Genomic DNA, 19,039 nt, shown 5'->3' on the forward strand with positions numbered 1-19,039 from the left:
GGAAAAAACTATAAATCTCACATCATGCAATCCAGGTAGTGTTATTGCAGTTAGGCTACTCCACTTCCTCACCATTCTTCTTTAAATTTACATCTCTTCTCGCTTCAAATTCGTAGCACTTAATTGTATATATTTGTTTACTTTTCCAGTGGATGATCTATGATTTCAACAATTTTTAAATAATCCATCACACTCCAATTCTTTCTTTCACAATGTATAAATGTAAAGCAAAGAAATTAGAAAATACTGTTTTATGCTCTGCAACTTGGCTTTATTGCCACATTTCATAATTTAAAAAAAATAAGTTTTTCAATAACGATAGTCACAGTCATTGCTAAAAACCACCAGCAGAAGAATCAATATATGGTCTACACTGGAAGCTTCAGACAACTTTGCTGTTAGCCAGACATGATTGGTCAATCATCAAACTGCGTAAACTGAAACAAACTAAATTTTATTTGCAGTCAAGGCTTTGTTTATTTTGCATATATCTTCAAGTGGCTGCACGAATCTTCCTGCTCAGTAACTAGTTACGTACTGCTTAACAATAAGAATAAGTTTATTAAGTATGTTAAGATAGGAAAGAAAAACTGGCCATTTAGAACACATTCAGATTCTGAATGTAATGAATGAGCAGTTTTGCTGTTGATATTACAATTTTGCTGTCCCTTGAGGGGCTGCATGGCTACCACTGATCAATGACACTATTTTTTGTAAGTTATGCTGTTGACTGTACATACACCTTTCTCAGTCTACCTCCATTTTGAACTTTGTTGTAGTAGGTATAACAGCACTGCTGAATAAGTGCTCAACTTCTTTGTTTACTGAGCACACAGCAGGAAATTTGCCAATAATTTTTACTTGTATTTATTTTTACTGTGTTTCCAAACATCATATAGATAAGATCAGTTAGTGACATTTCCTAAATTGTCAGGGAATCAACATAATGTTTCTATATCATTATTAAAGTTACTATGAAGCACATTCAAAATTTGTTTTCAATTTTGCCTGTTTCATAGTAGTTTTACATCACAGAATTTGTCTGTAACTGACCAACTGCATGCAATCCTCAGCACACTTTTCTGAAGCTATTCACATTAGAGGCAAGCATGACTTTCTTAGGAAACACAGTAATCTGATACCAGGACTTGTAAAGCTCTGAAAATAACTATTAGCATGTTAATGAAATGTCAGCTTATACAAGATTAGCCAGTGTGAACAGCATTTACTTTTTCTTACATTGTGTATTATATTGCTGTATTAATTCATGGTAACTATTAAAGACTTTTCACTAACAGGAACAGATTTCCTGCCAATAAAAAGGATTGTTTGTTTGTTTGGGGATTTGTTAGATGCATCGGCAACTATGAATAAAAAGGAGTTATCACAACTACTCTCAATGAAGTAAATACTCATTATATTATATCTAAGCATACCTTAGCTATTTTAATAGCATCATTAAGTTTGTCAAGAGCTGACTGATACCATGCTACTCTTTCTCCCATTTTCTGCAATTCTTCTGCTTGGTTCCCCATATAGAGGTGTGAAATGCTACTGTAATAAGCCATTTTAAATTCCAAGAATTTCTTCCAGCCCTAAAGAATTAGATCAATTCAACTAAATGCATTAAACACCAAATGCAGTCGAATAATTAAATATATATTATAACTGAAATATTATTTTCATAAAATAAACAAATATACACAATAAAAAACAAAATATTTTTAAAAAAAAGTCTGGTATGACCAACATTTGAAACTTTTCTCAATTCTCTTTATCACAGTATTTGTTGGTTATTTAAAACCAAACACATTAATCATAACCACTGAATTGTACATTCAATTGTATTTAATTACCTACTTTCAATTTTATTATACAAGGTGACATGCATGGTTCTGACTATTTTAAATAGCAATTACATAACAAGTATGATCAGATTACGAGAAATCTTTGGGAAAGGATGCTGAGAAAAACAGCAAGGATTTCTTTACTTATATAAACTCTAAAAGGAAGGGGATGATTCAGAATCGCCCACTTGATATCAATGGTTTGACTGATGATGATCCTGTACAGATAGCAAACAAACAACGAGTATTTTGCATCTACATTCACACATGATTTATTAAGGAAGGAAAATGCCAGAAGTTCATTAAATTGTAACAGGGTGCTTAATGATTTTGTAATAACTGAGAGAAAAGTGGAGGAGAAATTGTCGAAGTTAAACATAAGAAAGGCACCTGGGGTGGAAGGGATCTATCCAATTATATTAAAGGAGGTACCAAAGGAACTAAGCAAACCCTTAGCCATAATATTAGCATTAGCAAGGACACATAATGCAAGAAGGCAAGCTTATATAGCATCAGCCAAAAAAAAAAAAAAAAAAAAAAAACACCCCCCTTCTCATTTCACCCCTTCACTCGCTCCAAATGTTTGTCCAGTTCTGCCTTCTATCTGTTTAAGCTATCAACTTCTACGACAGATGGAAGTTTCCAGCAATCAATCACCTGCTGGCTAAAGGCAAACTTCCGCACATCTATCCTATAACTGCCTTTCCTCAATTTGAATTTATGCCCTTTCAGGTGATTATTCTGAGCAAGAGGAAAAATCCCATCAGCATTGAGTATGCTCACACCATCAAGACTTTATACACCTCAATCAGATCACCCCACAGGTGCCTAGTCTCCAGACACTGTAATTTACAAAACTTAAGCCTTTCTTTGTAAGAGCAACTCTTTGTTCCATTCACTAATCTTGTTGCCCTTCTCTGTACTCATTCCAACAGCTCTACTTCCTTCTTAAAATAAGGATTCCAAACCTGTATACAGTACTCAAGGTGTGGCCCGACCATTGCCTTATACAAGGGGATAATCACCTCCTTATCCCTGCTAGAAAAATCCCTGTACATCATTAACAAGACACCATGAGCTAACCTTGCAGACTGTCAGCACTGCTCAGAAAACTTCATATTTGCCTGCACAATTACCCCCAGGTCCTTTTCACTCTCTACCACCGTCAGTGTGGTACCACACAGTTGATACATTACTCTGGGGTTACTGCTTCCCATATGCAGTGCTTTATATTTGTCAATGTTAAATTTCAGTTGCCACAGCCCATCTGCTCAACATTTCTAGATCCTGCTGCAGCAGCGTACTGTCATTAGTGTCATTAAAACTATGCCGACCTTCGTATTGTCTGCAAACTTGGACATTAAGCCTGATATACCATCATCAATATCATTAATGAATACAGAAAACAACAATGGTGTTATTTCTCTGTTTTCTCCCACTCAACCATTCCTTTATCCATAGCAGCAATTTGCCCCCAACCACACTGCTCCAATTTGTGCAGCAGTCTTCCATGTGCAACAGTATCATAAGCCTTTCTAACATCCAAATATATGATATCAAAATTACTCTTTGCATCTAATTCCTTTATGACTACATCATAGTATCCAATCAAATTGGTCAGACAAGACTTCCCTTTAACAAACCCATGCTATGTCCGAGCTATAGCTGAAATCTTGTATAGATGATCCTACATCGCTTCCATATCCAGTGACTCCATTATTTTACCTGCAACAGAAGTTAAACTAACAGGTCTGTAATTACCTGTGTCTCCCTTTGATCCTCCTTTGTGGATTCGGGTCACATTTTCACATCTCCAATGCGTGGGTATCTCCCGAGTCCAAGGAAGCTCTCATAATTGGCTAAGGGCTAATGGTTTGCTTACTTCCTTTGCTGTCTCCATTAATATAACTGTATAGATTCCATCTGCAACAATTTCTCCTCCACTTTACTCTCAGTTATTACAAGATTATGTAGCTTACTGCCAGAGTTTAACTCCTAAATAACTCCTCATGTGTGAATGTAGATGCAAAATATTCATTTAGTTTGTTAGCTGCCCAAGCAGGATCATCAACAGTTGAACCATTGATATAAAGTGGACCAATCTGATTCAACCCCTTCCTTCTAGAGTTTATATAAGTAAAGAACTCTTTGCTGTTTTTCTTTGCATCCTTTGCCAAGGATTTCTCATAATTGCCTTTGCCTGCCTAATCTCCTTTGTGACTTGGTTACAGACCAGCTTATATCTATCCTAAGCTTCTGTGTCACCTGTTAATTTATATGTATCCCATGCATTTTTCTTCTCTGCCACATGTCTAATTAGTTCATCTGACATCCATTTAGGCCTAAACCTAGAACAATATTCCTTAGTGGTATGAAAAGCCTAGTAGCTTCCAAGATTATTTCTTTGAATGCTTCCCATTTTGAATTTGCTGTTGGTAACATCATCAGCTGGTCCCACCATATAGAATTTAAATACTGTCTCAGACCACCATAGTCCCCTTTACGAAAGCAATACCCGTCTCTTTAACTCTCATGGTAGTTACCGCTTTGAGTAAATCCCACTTCAGCACACTGCGATCACTGCCACCTAGTGGTTCCTTTATCTGCCGATTCATAATGCATGAAGAATCACTACTGATAATCAGATCAAGAATATTACTCCCTCTAGTTGCCTCCCGAACATACTGCTGTAGAAAACAATCATCCAATAATTCCACAGAAGCCTTAGTGTGTGAGTGACCAACCCATAAATTCCAGTCAATCTCTGGGAAATTAAAATCCCCCATTATAAGTCACTCTGATTTAGTGGCCCACTATTTCTCTGCACAATTGCTCATTATACTCATCAGATTCATTAGGCCTATAACACACACTTACTCTCATTTTTCCTTTCCCAGTGCTTATGTCACACCAAACAGACTCAACATTGCATTGTTCACCAACATCAATTGGATGCACAGAATCCTCAGATTTTGTGTTTCTTAACTAACAGCATAACTCGTCCTCCCTTTCTGTCCTGTCCTGTCTATCCTTTCTGTAGTCATTGTACTCCTCAAATTCCAATTCTGCACTGCTTATGTCTGTGTGACACCATGTCTGTGATATCCCAAGAATATCTGCCTTTGATGTCTTGACTAGCACTTCAAGCTCATTAAATTTATTAACTATACTTTTAGCATTGGCATATATGCAAGTATACATGCACTTGTTTCTACTCTTAGTTACTTTAACACAGCCCATGTATTTACTTGTTCCGTTATGACTCTCAGCAGTCCTGGAAATCCCCACTGCCTTGCTTTCCAGGCTGCTGCTCAATTGCATTTCAGTAGAAGAAGTGCAAGAATTACTTTCACCTCTGCCAGCGGCTACTGTTAATCTATTAGTCTGTGTATCCCCCCCAATCTAACAGTTTCCCGACCCACCTAACTCCGCCTCAATAGCATCAGAAAATATTCTTGCATCCTTTTTATTTAAGGGTATCCCATCCTTGTAGAAGCAATCTCTCCTGTTAACAAGAGCATCCTTGGACTCAGAAGAAGTCCCCAGGGACTGGAGATGTGCAAATGTATCCATAATTCACAAATGGGGATCAAAGGACAACACGAGTAATTACAGACCAGTTAGTTTAACTTCTGTTGCAGGTAAAATAATGGAGTCACTGTTTAAAGATGCATTGCAGGATCATCTAGACAAGATTGCAGCAATAATTCAGACATAGCATGGGTTTGTTAAGGGAAAGTCTTGTCTGAAAAATTTGATTGGATATTATGATGTGGTTACAAAGGAAGTGGATCATTTCGTTTTGTCCCATTTTAATGAAATCTGGGATGGCTTAACAAATCATTCTAAAAGACCCAAATATATAATTCCATGAAAATCCATCCACTGGGAGTACAGTTATTAAATGCAGATGGTCAGATGGATATAGTAAGGACAATAGGCAATTATGCATACATATTCAAATGCACCTAAAAATGCCAAGTTATACAATCCTGCAGTAAACTTATCATCGGAAGGTTTTACTATCAATTCCTAGGTTTAACAGTCTCTCAATATGATCCATAATTTAGTCTTTTCTTCCTTTTGTAATTCTGACAGCATTTGTGTCATGCTATTACAGGCATTCTTTCACTTTGTGAGCATTCACACAAATCATCAGTGTTCCATGATAATTTTAATTCTTGATCTATGTCCATTTTGTGTTTACACGCACCAAATCATTTTAATATTTCTAACTTCACTGCAAAAGAGACTGTTTTTGTAACACTTCCACTGGGGTGGAGATATATTTGACTTTGTTTGCTCAAAGGCAGCAGGTTCTTAACTTATAGAGAATAATATGCTTAATGCAGTGATTGTCTACTGCATTCTATGCAGTAGATAATCAATGCATTAAGGTCAATTTGTCTGTCAGCAAGAGGGAGGGAAAAAAAAAAGCATAAATAACTCAAGAGGTATAAGGAAAAATCCGATACTTCTGTTTGAGACTGGCTAACTCAAACCCAAATTAAAATGCAGTCAGGAATTCCTCCAGTCCAGAAGTACTCGAAGTATGGTTTACAAAAGAATCTTGAAAATTACCATTAGTCAAATTAGACATCCCAGAACCAAAATATTGAAATAAAGCTTTGCACAACATCAGTACTTCAAGATTATTTCTAGAAGTTTAAATAGTAAGTTTTTATTCTAAAGTAAAAGTTCTTTTTTCTTTATTTCATTTTATTTTTTATTCATATTTTCTTTCTATTTTTTTATTCTTTTCTTTTATTCATAATTAAAGTGTAAAAACATTTCCTATCAAGTTTAAATTCTGAAGTGAAGCAGTTATTTGAGGAAGACAATGTGCATCTTCATCAGTTTATATGGAGAAAAACATTAAACCAACTGTTTCCTTACCCAACATGTGGAGTCTCGGTAAACCCTCAAAGCAGCCATTCAACATAAAAGCTTTAGCATTACTGCCTTAGTCTATAACAGGATTTGAGCTCAGTCCTTACAAACAGGTGCCAAATAATTAATCAATTATACTAACATGAAGGGAATAAATGTTTGTCATATCATTATAATATAATCATAAAAGTACAAAGGATCTATAACTAAACATGGCATCATGATCCCTGAGACTGCATATCACAATGGCAGTACTCATTGGTATTTTCCAGAAATATTTGTAGAATATTGGGACTGGTTGGTTGGTTGTTTTAGGATTTTATGGTGCATTAGTGTCTATAATGTGCCAAGTCAAAAAGGTGCAAAATATAAAAGTATAATATTATAATTGTTTATATAAATAAATTTTCTGTTTTTACTCCGGCACGACAACCAAGTCAGTAGAGTTTACAATAAATCGTCAATACAAATATTTATCGTATTTAGTAGTCATGGGCTTGAACCCCGGTGCCCTTAAGGAACGCGTGCTATGCACTCTCGCTCCTGACCACTGGGCTACGTCAGGCCAGAAGTATATGATATAAAGAGTTTATAAAGCATAAAATGATAAAAACATTCTAGATAAAGTTATTTAGATTAATAAATTGTAAAAACTTAAATACAGCTGACATGTTGTCATTGTCCGATAAAATCTGTCTGAGTGTATAAGGCATAGACAGATGGCTAAAACAAACGACAATAATTACAAAAATATGGACATTCAATTAAAATATGATGGACTGTTAAAATGGTGTCAATTTCTACACATAGGGCAATCTTTTGCCCTCAGCAGATAGCAATGTGTCAAGTGACAATGTCCTATGTCGAGCTGAGATAGAACAACTTCCTCTTTTCGGTTTCTGCACAGACTAGACTGCCAATATTCAATTACAGGCTTAATCTCATATAATTTGTTTGCAGCCTGTCCATGCCATGAGTGTTGCCATTGGGATACCGGTTTCTTTTGAATTACAGTAGGCCCTCGTTATAATGCGGTTTGCTCTACGCCGATTCGCTATAACGCTGTTTTTATATTATAACCCATATCTCACTCTAACGCTGTCACAACTCACTATAACGCTCTTTTACCCGTGTACAGATTGAATTTTTGGCATGTTTAACAAAAACGTTTCATTTGATGTAGTCGATAGCTTGAAAATGAATAGCAAAGTTTCTCACGCTGACTTGCGAAATTTTTCCTTGCTCAGTGAAATTTTCTCCCATGATAATTTAATTGCACTATGGTGAATCGTTGTGATCAACATTTTAAAAATTGATCAAGTATTGCTTGTAAGATTTGCGTTATATACATTTATCTGAAGTCTAGTCATCACTTGGTACAGTGTTAGACATCGTTCGTAACGGACAATTTACTCGTACATTGTATCATAATTAATGCAATGCAGTTACATTTTCAAAGATTAATAATGGTGGATAAGAATTAAAAAGGAACAACATCTGGATGCGGTACAAAGCCTACTAAGGTAAGAAAAATATTGAATTTGAAAATTAAATTATACGTTTTGAAGCGAATTGATTCCGTTCAACGACAAGTGGATGTGTACAATAATTTTGGACTGGCAGGTTCAACAGTAAGAACAACCATAAAAAATAAAGAATTAATTTTAGCAGCGGGAAAGCCAGCTGTTCTGCTGCAAGCAACTAGGCTGGCTATTATCATTGAAATGAAGAGACTTCTAAATAATTTTATTGAAGATAATATCCAATGCACAATTCCGTTAAGTTAAATATTATTAAAGAAAAAGCGATCAGCCTATATGTTAATCTGAAGAAAGCTCACCTTAAAAAAAAAAAAAAAAAAAAAGTGGAACCATTTAAAGCTAGTAAGGGCTGGTAAGATAGATTTAAAATCCAGGGAGAAGCCACAAGTGCAGATCAAGAAGGAGCCAGAACTTTCAAAAAAGAACTTCTATGTTAAAAACTTGAGTGGTGTTAAACTTCTCAACAAGTTTCTAACATAGATGAAACAGGACTTTTTTGGAAACGAATGCCTAAAATTCTTTCATATCAAAACAAGAAAAAAAAAAAAAAAAAAATGTCAGGCTTTAAAAGTGGTGAAGGATCGGTTGACTTTATTGTTGGGTGGTAACGCTGCAGGGATTTTAAAGTAAAACCCCTTTTAGTTTACTAAGAAAGATGGCCAAAGTACAACCCAAAATCGACTAAAGTTATGAAAACACGACAGCCCAGGGCCATCGGATTAATAAATTCATGATTTTTAGTTGATACGTATGTAGTTACTTACCACATAATTATATATGTATGTAATGGAAAATATTTTATAAGTACAAATTTTTAATATTAAATATTTTGACCAACATTTGTGGGTCTTTTCGCTACTATTTATTATTGATTAGGAAATATCATATGGTATAGGCCATGACTCACAAATACATATGTTAGATTAAAGGAATACAGCGCTAGCTCAGCACTGTTTTTCGGGAATGAATTATTAGTGTTAAATGGGGGTCACCTGTACTTGCCTGTAGACTAACAGGCAAGAGTTAAAAGAGGTTTGTTGATTTGGCTGCAGTGTCTGCCAAATCATTTCCTGAGGCCTGGGATCCAGCAGAAACGAACATCAAATTCAGATTGTGAAAGGAAGTGCAGCTTCTGCTGTATCCGGGTCAGGACAGGATGAGTGTTGAACCCTCATCGATGATAAAGCCTGCAATGAACTCAGAGAATCGGTATATATAATATATTTTTTGTGGTGGGTGGTTTATATAAGATCCAAGGCTAGCTCAACTGTGTGCATCTCTGCAGCGAACACACTGCATTCGTGGATGATCTGCTCAGATACTGTGGTGTATGGGAAAACAGTTGCAGATCCAACAGACACTTTTGCCCTCAAACCATATGTGTAGACGGGCAAGAAGTCAGAATGTTCAGAGAGCTGTGCTAAAAAGAGCTGCAGGTAGATGGTAGATGGTGTGCTGTCCTTTCTCCAATTGTTAAGGAAAAAGTTGCAGTTTGGGACATGAGCATGCCAGGGTTGAGTGGGTTGCCCTGGTGATGGCGCAACATTGTCAAATGATGTCCAAATCGCTCAGCAGCCTTTGGATACGAATACTGAATGGTTGATTGGCAGCCTGGCGAGTGCTGTACAGATTTTCCCAAAGTGGCTCCGGATGTCTGCATTGGATGGTCTGGCAGGGATTTCAGTTTCAAAGCATACTGTAGAGACAACTGTTTCCTATGAAGTGATAACGAGAGCTCATTCGCTTCAACATATAGGCTCTGAACAGGTGACGTTCGGAATGCTCCATGACAATATGGATTGCCTGATGGTGGATGGGACCCAGCCATTGGAGTATGCTAAATCTAGAAGATGCATATACCTGGCACCCATAATCTAACTTTGGTCACACGAGTGCACAACAGAGGCGCAAAAGGGTGCACCAGTCAGTGTCCCAAGAATGCGAAGAGATTGCACATAGAATATTCAAGCCTCTCGTGCACTTCATACGTAGTTGATGAACGTGTTGTAGAAAGGTAAATTTTCTATCAAATACAAGCCCCAAAAATCTAGTCTCAGGTACTACTGGAATAGTATTAAGTCCAAGCCTCAATTCAGGTTCGGGGTGAAGATTGCACTTTCTGCAAAAACGCATGCAGACATTCGGGGTGAAGATTGCACTTTCTGCAAAAATGCATGCAAACAGTCTTCTGTGGAGAGAACCTGAATCCGTTATTCATTGCCCATGAGTTCAGATGGTTAATGCCATGTTGCAGTTGCCTCTCAATTACCCTCGTGTTGCAGGAATGACAGAATATGCTAAAATTGTCAACAGAGGGCACAATTTACAGTTGGAGGAAGTTGTTCTGTGATGGTATTCACTTTGATGGCAAAAAGCACAACACTTAAATCTGATCCTTGAGGTACTCCCTCCTCTTGGCTAAAAGAGCGAGAGTAGACCCTACACGGACTTGGAAGGAACGATGAGATAAAAAGTTTTTTATAAAATTTGGGAGATGACCTCTAAGGCCGATGCTGCAGAGGTCTTTTAAAATTCTAAATCTCCAAGTTGGGTCATACATTTTTTTCATATCGAAGAACACGGACACTAGTGTTCTCGTTTTAAAAAGGAATCTCGAATGGAAGTTTCAAGCCTGATTAAATGGTCCAGAGTTGATTTATTCCTACGGAAGCTGCACTGCAACCTGGAGATGAGCCCATTTGACTCCAAATACCATATAAGGATGGCATTGACCATTCTCTCCAGAATTTTGCAAAGACAGCTGGTCAGAGCAATAGGATGGTAGTTTGTTGGAATTTTACGATCTTTTCCTGGCTTAGGAAAGGGAAGCACGAATGCCTCATGCCAGTAATCTGGAAACTGTTATTGAAATATTCTGTTATATAGAAAGAGCAGTTGGTCCATGGATTTTGCAGACAGATGTTTGATCATATCATAATGGATAAGATCTGTCCAGCAGCACTTGCCGTGGTAAGAGTTAGAGATGTTTTTAACTCCTCCCTGATGAACGGCCCGTTATAGGGATAAGACTTAGATTTAAAGTTAATTGGCTGCTTTTTGAGTTTGTCTTTCCAGACCAGAAATTCTGGGGAGTAAGATGTTGACGAGATGGCAGAAAAGGTCTGCCCAAGTGCATTGGCTATTGCAGTTGGGTCCGCAATAAAGCATCCATTACATTCTAGGATCGATGAAGGGTGCGATGTATATTTACCCTTCATTTTCTGGATTTTGTCCCAGATAGCTTTACCGCTGGTAGACTGGGTAATAGTGGATGTAAAGCAGATCCACGATTCTTTTTGACTCTGATGACGAGTACATCGTGCTTTTGCGCATGCACGTTTGAAGGCTAAAACATTGGCTGTGGTAGGATATTGTCGGAATATACCCCAAGCTTTATTTTGCGCCTTTTTTGCTATTGCGCATTCAGTATTCTACCAAGGTTTTGGAAATGGTGGGAAATGGCTAGATGTTTTTGGAATTGCAGCTGCATGGACAATGCTTTCTGTGATGTACGCCACTGCATAATTGATAAGCTCCTGACTGACTGCACTGATGTTAAAGTCTACCAGGTATTCAAAGGTATTCCAGTCAGCCTGATTAATCTTCCATCGCGGTAACCTAAAAGGTGGGCCGGCTTCCCTTTAGGTAAGTTGGTTATCACGGGGAAGTGATCACTTCCATAGAGGTTTTCCTCTACCTCCCAGGTGAGTGAAGGAAGGAGAGAGGGGAAGCATAAAGAGAGGTCAGTAGCAGAGAATGTACAGGTAGGCATGTGGAAAAAGATGTTAGTTTCTACATTTAGAAGGGAAAGGTTATTGTCAGTGAGCATATGCTCTGACAGGTCCCCTTCCATTAACATTGACACTACCCCATAGCATGTTATATCCACTGAAATTGCCCAGGAGTAAGACAGGAGTAGGCAGCTGCACAATGAGATCATCAAGGTCTTTCTGGGAGATATCAGCCCCAGGTGGCAAATAAACTGAACAGACAATAAAAATCCTACCTTAAGGCAGACCGCTACCGCATCTATGTTGGTGGAGAGCGGAATAGTTTGAAATGGGGTATGGTTGCCTAGAAGTGTAGCAACACTCCCATGAGCAGGTCCATCCTCAGTTCGGTCCTTTTGGATGATAGTGTTATGAAGGGAAGGGAAGGGTTTTCATTTGCCTTCAGGTATGTTTCTTGTAAGCAAAAGCAAACTGGCTCATGCTTTTGCAAGAGGGTCTTGATGTCATCATTGTTTCGCCAGAATCCACGACAGTTCCATTGTAGGAATTTAACCATTATTTTGGCTTGGTGGGTCCATCAGGCGGCTTCCGAGGTGCTGAGGGCTTACTTTTGTCAGTCTTGGCTTTATCTTTCCTGGGGAAGTATGGACGCTGTCCAGTGTCCATTTCCTCCTCAGCAAAGAGATCCAAGACTGAATCTTCTTGTACCTCCTTCTCCTCGACATCCATGTTTTCTTGGGTACTAGGGGATACTTCAACCTTCTTAGTCTTTTCCTTGGAAATTGCTTTTGTTACTTGTGGAGCATTAGGAGGTACTAATATAGGAGTGGCAGCTGATTGGTCTTTTTGTGCAGGTTTTTGTGGGCTTAAGAGGTAACGTGCGATGGATGTGAATGGCTCTTTTGGAGGAATGGCCATGTCTGTCTGAGTTCCGATGGAACATCTCCCTGCTACCTTCTGGGCGTAGGTGGGTTTGTTGATATTTAGAGGTTTCGCCACTTTCCTTGCCCCCTGGTATGATATCTTCAGCTCTGCCTTCAGCCATTGGATTTCTTTTTCTTCTTTCCACCTCTGGCATGCTCGTGAGTAGGCCGGATGTTCTCCCTCGCAGTTAATGCAGGTGAGTTTTGTGGCTGAACATGCTGTTGTTTTGTGGTCCTTTGCACCACATCAAGCGCATGAAGGACTCCACGGCAGGCCATTTGAGAATGTCCATATTTCTGGCATTTAAAACACTGTAAAGGGTTTGAACATATGGATGTACTGGACAGTTGATGTAGCCAGCTTTAATCTCATCAGGAGACTTAGGTGAGTTAAAAGTCAGGATTATGTTTCTAGTTTTAACAAGTTTTCCATCTCTACGCACATTAATTTTCTTTAGGGAAATAACTCCCTGTGGTTTCAGTTCTCAGCAGATTTCCTCCTTGGCAATGTCGAGAAGGTCCCACTCTGAAATGACCCCTCTCGATGAATTGAGTGTCTATGTGGTGTCACTGTTATGGGTATTCCTCTAATTGATGTTGCTTGGAGTATCTGCTCAGATTGCCTGTCAGTTTTAGTTTCAATTAAGAGGTCACCAGAACGTAGCCTCTTAACTGATTTGGGTGAACCTGCTAACCCATCTAACCCTTTCTGTATAAAGAAGGGTGACATTTTGCCAATTGGTTTTTTGCTGGTAGAGTGTATAATTAAAAACATTGGAACAGGCCCTGATGATATTTCAGTTCGCTGCCTCTTTGTAGTAATAGTGCTATCTGTGTCATCATCTATATTTGCAGATAGGGACTGGGTTGGGGCCCCTGAAGAAGTAAGTTTATCAGGATTCATGAAGTTTTTGAAATGGTTCAGTGCCCTGGCTCATCAGTAACCACGGGGCCCAAAGGGATGCCCACTACCCGGCATGCAATAAATGCACTCAGGAGGGGGAACATCAGGGCTACCCAGACACCATACCCGCACCACCACCAGCTTGAATCCTGTCCCTTGGACCATGAGGGTAGCGGCATGGCATTGACATGGTTGACCCCCACAGGTGAGCCTATTAGCCGGGCCTTCCAGGATCACCTGTCTTGTTGAATCAGGGGCCAAAGTGGTGTATTGAAGCTGGGCCCCTCAACCACCAGGATTCCCCTTTCCGAATTTCCATGGGTCGCAGTGCATGGCAAACACACCAGATTCCATTGATGTTAGCTTGGGATCTAGACTGTGGGCGTTGGATCTCAGTTATGCTAGTCTGGAAGTACAGCAGCATCACTGGGAGGTCCCCCTCACCATGTACAGGTGCCCATGTCAAGGGGGAAAATATTGGGATAATTTCAATGTAATTTGTACACTGTTATTGTCAACAATATGTAAGCAACCTGACAGAGAATTGGCATGATTACTCCAGATACAGTGCTGCATAGAAACAAAACAAACCAATAAATTGTAGAACCATACACAAAAAAATATATATATTTCTGGCATATCCTTCAATTTTCAATTATACTGCAGATCTGTGAATTACATATAAATCAAGTTAATGATACCAGTCTAGAGAAATGATATAAATAGAGAGCACTACCTCTATTTGAAGTTAAGCAAATTGGTATTATGGCAAGATATATCAAGTTGCACCAAAAATGAAATCACAAACTTTAAGAAGAGAAGGATATTATGTGATTTTCTTATACCTAAGAAAGATATAAGAAATAAGGATATTATATTAATATTCCTAATACATTAAGAAAGATTTTAAAAAATCAAATGAAAAAACTATTACTTTGTCTTTGCTTTTTAATATCAATGTTGATATTAAAAAAGCAGCAGGAATTCAAAATCTTGGGCAAGATTTTGAATTCTTGCTGTTTTTTTAGCACCCAATCATGCATGCATCAAAACTTTGGCAAAGTTGAGGGGAAAAAAAGTTTTTTTTTTTTTTTTTTTTTTTTTTTTAACTAAAAAGTTTAATTTTACTTGTGAATGAATCAAAAGCATAAAGATAGATGCTTTAAAATATACCAACAGAAGAGAAGAAAACTCTTATCTAATTTTATAATTTCTTGGAAAAAGAGTATTTTTAACGAATGCATACAAACAAAAATTTTGAACAGTACAATGTAAACAGCAAACTGTATACAGTCACACATACCTTAAAAATTTTTGATCCCACAATATCTAAAATGCTACCTGAATCCATGCTAGGGCTTCCTGAAACAAGTACTGCCAAAGCACATTTATAATAATCTACAACTTGTGCTGCTACTTTTGCCGTTATAGATGATTTTCGACTATCCAACATTGATTTTTCTAAAATACATTCCTGTGCCTGAGCCTTAAAAAAAAAAACATAATAATAAAATAAATACATACACACATGTAGTTATATTGGATCAAAAATATACTGCAGTGTAAAAAGAGAAAAAGTGATATATTAATAATTTAACTATAAACAAAAATTATTATACTATTTTATACAATAATTGTATTGAAAGTAATGCCTGATATATAACTATGGATACTGATCTTTATTGTAGAGTAAAAAATAAATGGAACTTTCAATACAGATTTATTACATTTGATACAGAGACCTAAGCAACATTTCCTTGAACATAATCATATCTAGAAAGTACACAACTTTTCTGCTTTGTCAATGACCATGCTAGTTTTGGAAATAATTCTGCAATATGTTCTGTGTGACCTTCTTAAGAAGGTCCATGTTGCAGCACTGTATACCTTCTCTGCTGACCTAAAAACATTGACCCATTTTTACTTTTTTTCATTTTCAGGAAGATATAGTATTAGCCATATACTGCAAGGAAGCTATAGGCTTTTTGCTGTGCCTAGGGGGAGGGAAATCATAATAAAATACAAAACAAATTATGTGCTTCTCTCAAGTAGGTAACTATCCAGTTGACCTTTGCATTTCTTCAAACTGTCAGCTACCTACGGAGGCAACTTGTTCCAGTAATCAATGATTCACTGGCTAAAAGAAAATTTTCTTCAATCTAGTCTAAACTTTTTTTCACTGTAACTTGAATTTATGGGCCCTATTTCTGCAATTCTTTATAACAGTGAAAATACTTCATTCAATTTTACTAACCCCCTATCAGAGACTTATAAACTTTAATCAGATCCCCCACTAAGGTGCAGGACTGCTAAGCTATGTAGCCCACATAACTGAAGTCTTTCCTCGTAAGGTTCCATTCTGCCAATCTCAGCATGAAAGGGTTCAAAGTTTCTAATCTTTGGACCCTTTCAAGAAGCTCAATGTCTTTTTTCAGATGAGGTCTCCATACTTAAGAGTATTCCAAATGTGGTGCTACAATTTATTTGCATAGTGGGATTATGACATTCCACTGTGCAAAGCAAAGGGGTTTCTTGGCCACTTGTTTACACTGCTTAGAAAACTTAATATCTGCCCATATAACTCCCAGATCCTTTCTTCCTCTACTGTCCTTAATTCAATCCCCACTAAGTGTATAAGTTATTCTGGGGTTGCTATTCCCTAAGCGCAAGACCTTGCATTTCGCTGCATTAAAACATAGCTGCCAATTTCCTGATCATTCTTGAAGCATGTTCAAGCCATCCTGAAGGAGCGCTGCTTGGAAATGATCATTAATGAATCTCCCAATCTTTGTTGTCTGCAAATTTTGATTGATCCTCTGGAAACCAACTTCTGACATTACACCAATCCGAAGAATAAACATTAATCACAATCCTTTGCCTTCCACCCTGTAGCCACTCTTCAATCCATCTTAGACTCTTTCTAGTAATCCCAACATGCTCCAGCCTATACAGTAATTTCTCATGAGGAACTGAGTCAAATGCCTTGCTAAAATCCAAATAAACTATTTTGAAATTATTCCCTACATCAAGCTCACGAGTAACTGCATAAAAATAGATTATCAAGTTAGTTAAATATGACTTTCCCTTAACAAAACCACACTGTGTGTGTCCTTCAGAATGTCATACCTAGCTAAATGTCCCTAGATTGAGCTCTTAATCACTGCTTCTAAAGATTTTCCCTACCAATTAAGTCATACTAACCTGTCTGTAGTTACCAACTTCATTCTTAGAACCACCGTTAGGTATTGGTACTTTTCAAACCCAAATGGTCTCTCCCAAGATCAATGATGCCCTCATAATTAACCTCAATGGTTGAAATCACTACTTTCATATGGCTTGGCCTCACCCACACAGCCTCTCCTCAGCATGAAGGATCTTTCACCAGTAAAGACTGACATGAAATACCCATTTAAATCATCAGAAAAATCAGCTGGGTTATCTAAGACTTTCCCACATGCACACAAGGGTCTGATCTGATTCGTTTTCTTCTTCTTTGTATTCACATACATGAAAAATTCTTTGTCCCATTCTTTGCTCTCTCTCTTAACCAGTGCAGTACTTTCTCATATTCAGCCTTGGTCCCTAACCCTATATGTGGTACTATTAGAGATCAACTTGTAGCTGATGTATGCTTCAGAACATTTCCTCGCTCTAGCTCCATATTCATCCATCTCACTATCCTCCCCTGCTATATTTTCTTAATAGTACAGGCACTCCCTGACTTACATAAGGGTTGCATTCTGTGGAACACTGTATAAATTGAATTTTACTTAAGTCGAAATTTTCCTAAAGGCTTATGCAGCACTCGTAACTATGCTTGCTGAATTTGATTGAAGCAAAAAAGAAATGTTCAATGAACATGTAAACAGAATTATAATTTGTTCAATTTTTTTTTTTTTTTATCTCATGCATAGGAAAAATTACAGAAGTGTGCAATTACAAAAATTTCAAAATCATAAAATTACAAAAAAAAAAAAAAAAAAGGGGTCAAAGCTTAACATCAGCAAGTTTTACCTTTCGAGCATGGTTGCCAGACTCGATGGCTCCAGCTGATAAGTACGCAGCTGCAGAGGTTGAGGGCTGTGGAAATTTAGAAGGGGTTTTTCCCAACACATCACAAAATTTCTCTGCAACTGCAGAATCGGCACTGGCGACTTCACTGCATACTGCCATTGCTTGCCACGAACTTGGCTTGGAGTTTGCTGTACTTATCCTTAATATCTTCATAAATACTTCTTGCTTTTGCTTGAATGGTCATTGGACTCAGGGGCACTTGCTTCTGAATCTGATTTTCCATCCAAATTATTAATAGTTTTTCCATCTTCGATATAGCACCTGAACACTGTTTTGTGATCACTGTTGATCTTAAATGCATTGATCCTTTAACATGTTCTTTTATACACGCACTGTCCTTTAAATTAGTATTCACTGTTGGAGCAGCAAGACCTAATTCTCAAGCAATAGATGACACTTTGTCTTGCTTCGTACTTCTTAATCATCTTTATTTCTAAATCAATTTTGTTTGGTTTCCTAGCCCTGCCACCATTTGCACTTTCCGTTGGTTGCTTTCCCTTCATCATTGTAATAAGTAAATAGGAATGAAGAGAAGATTCTGAAAATTTATTTATGTTTTTTATATGATCGAATATTTCAGTGAAGGGGAACACATTTCACCATAATAATGTTAAAACCCACACAATTACAGTTATCGGGATTACTGCAACTGCAATATATAAAAAGTTGTCATTTACTTCAATACATGCTGCTTTGCCTTTCTGCTTTGTAAAAAGCAGAAAGGCAAACGCCACCGTCAATAACCATTATGGCTCTTACAAAAAAAAGAACCTGCTCTTTTAGTAAAACTGTTCTACCAGAATAATAGTAATGCTAGTGCAGCACTACGTGAATATCTCAAATTTAAAAGTTTGCATAAAGGACCTTTGATGTCAGTGCAGCGTTGAAAACCAATAAAGAAATTTAAAGTGACCAGGGAGTTAGGTGTAATTCCAAGCAGGGAACAACTGCGTATCAGAATGGAGGTAGTGGATGAAGTGGTGGTTGCAATGGTCACAATGCGAAACACTACCAGTCAATAGTGCCAGAGGTGTGTCAAGAGACATATTGAACATTCCTCGGTCTACTGTACGTAAAGTGCTTTATATAATTTTATACTGGTTCCCGTACAAGATTCACGTAGTGCAAG

General features: G+C 37.6%; 1 protein-coding gene across 2 annotated transcripts in view; it reads right to left on the reverse strand.

Annotated features, from left to right (window-relative positions):
- The window catches only part of mop (tyrosine-protein phosphatase non-receptor type protein myopic), a 289,765-nt gene that overhangs the window by 190,965 nt on the left and 79,761 nt on the right, over window positions 1-19,039 (reverse strand). For both annotated transcript variants that reach the window (XM_090387729.1, XM_090387730.1), the window contains exons 6-7: window positions 15,140-15,322; window positions 1,437-1,595 (exon numbers count right to left, since the gene is read on the reverse strand). In XM_090387729.1, coding sequence (XP_090243855.1) covers window positions 1,437-1,595; window positions 15,140-15,322 — 342 coding nt within the window. The remainder of the gene's footprint in view (window positions 1-1,436; window positions 1,596-15,139; window positions 15,323-19,039) is intronic.

The sequence above is a fragment of the Mastigoproctus giganteus genome, chromosome 13 (assembly GCF_048544385.1).
Source record: "Mastigoproctus giganteus isolate SK-2022 chromosome 13, ASM4854438v1, whole genome shotgun sequence".
In the NCBI taxonomy this organism is placed as follows: Eukaryota; Metazoa; Arthropoda; class Arachnida; order Uropygi; family Thelyphonidae; genus Mastigoproctus; species Mastigoproctus giganteus.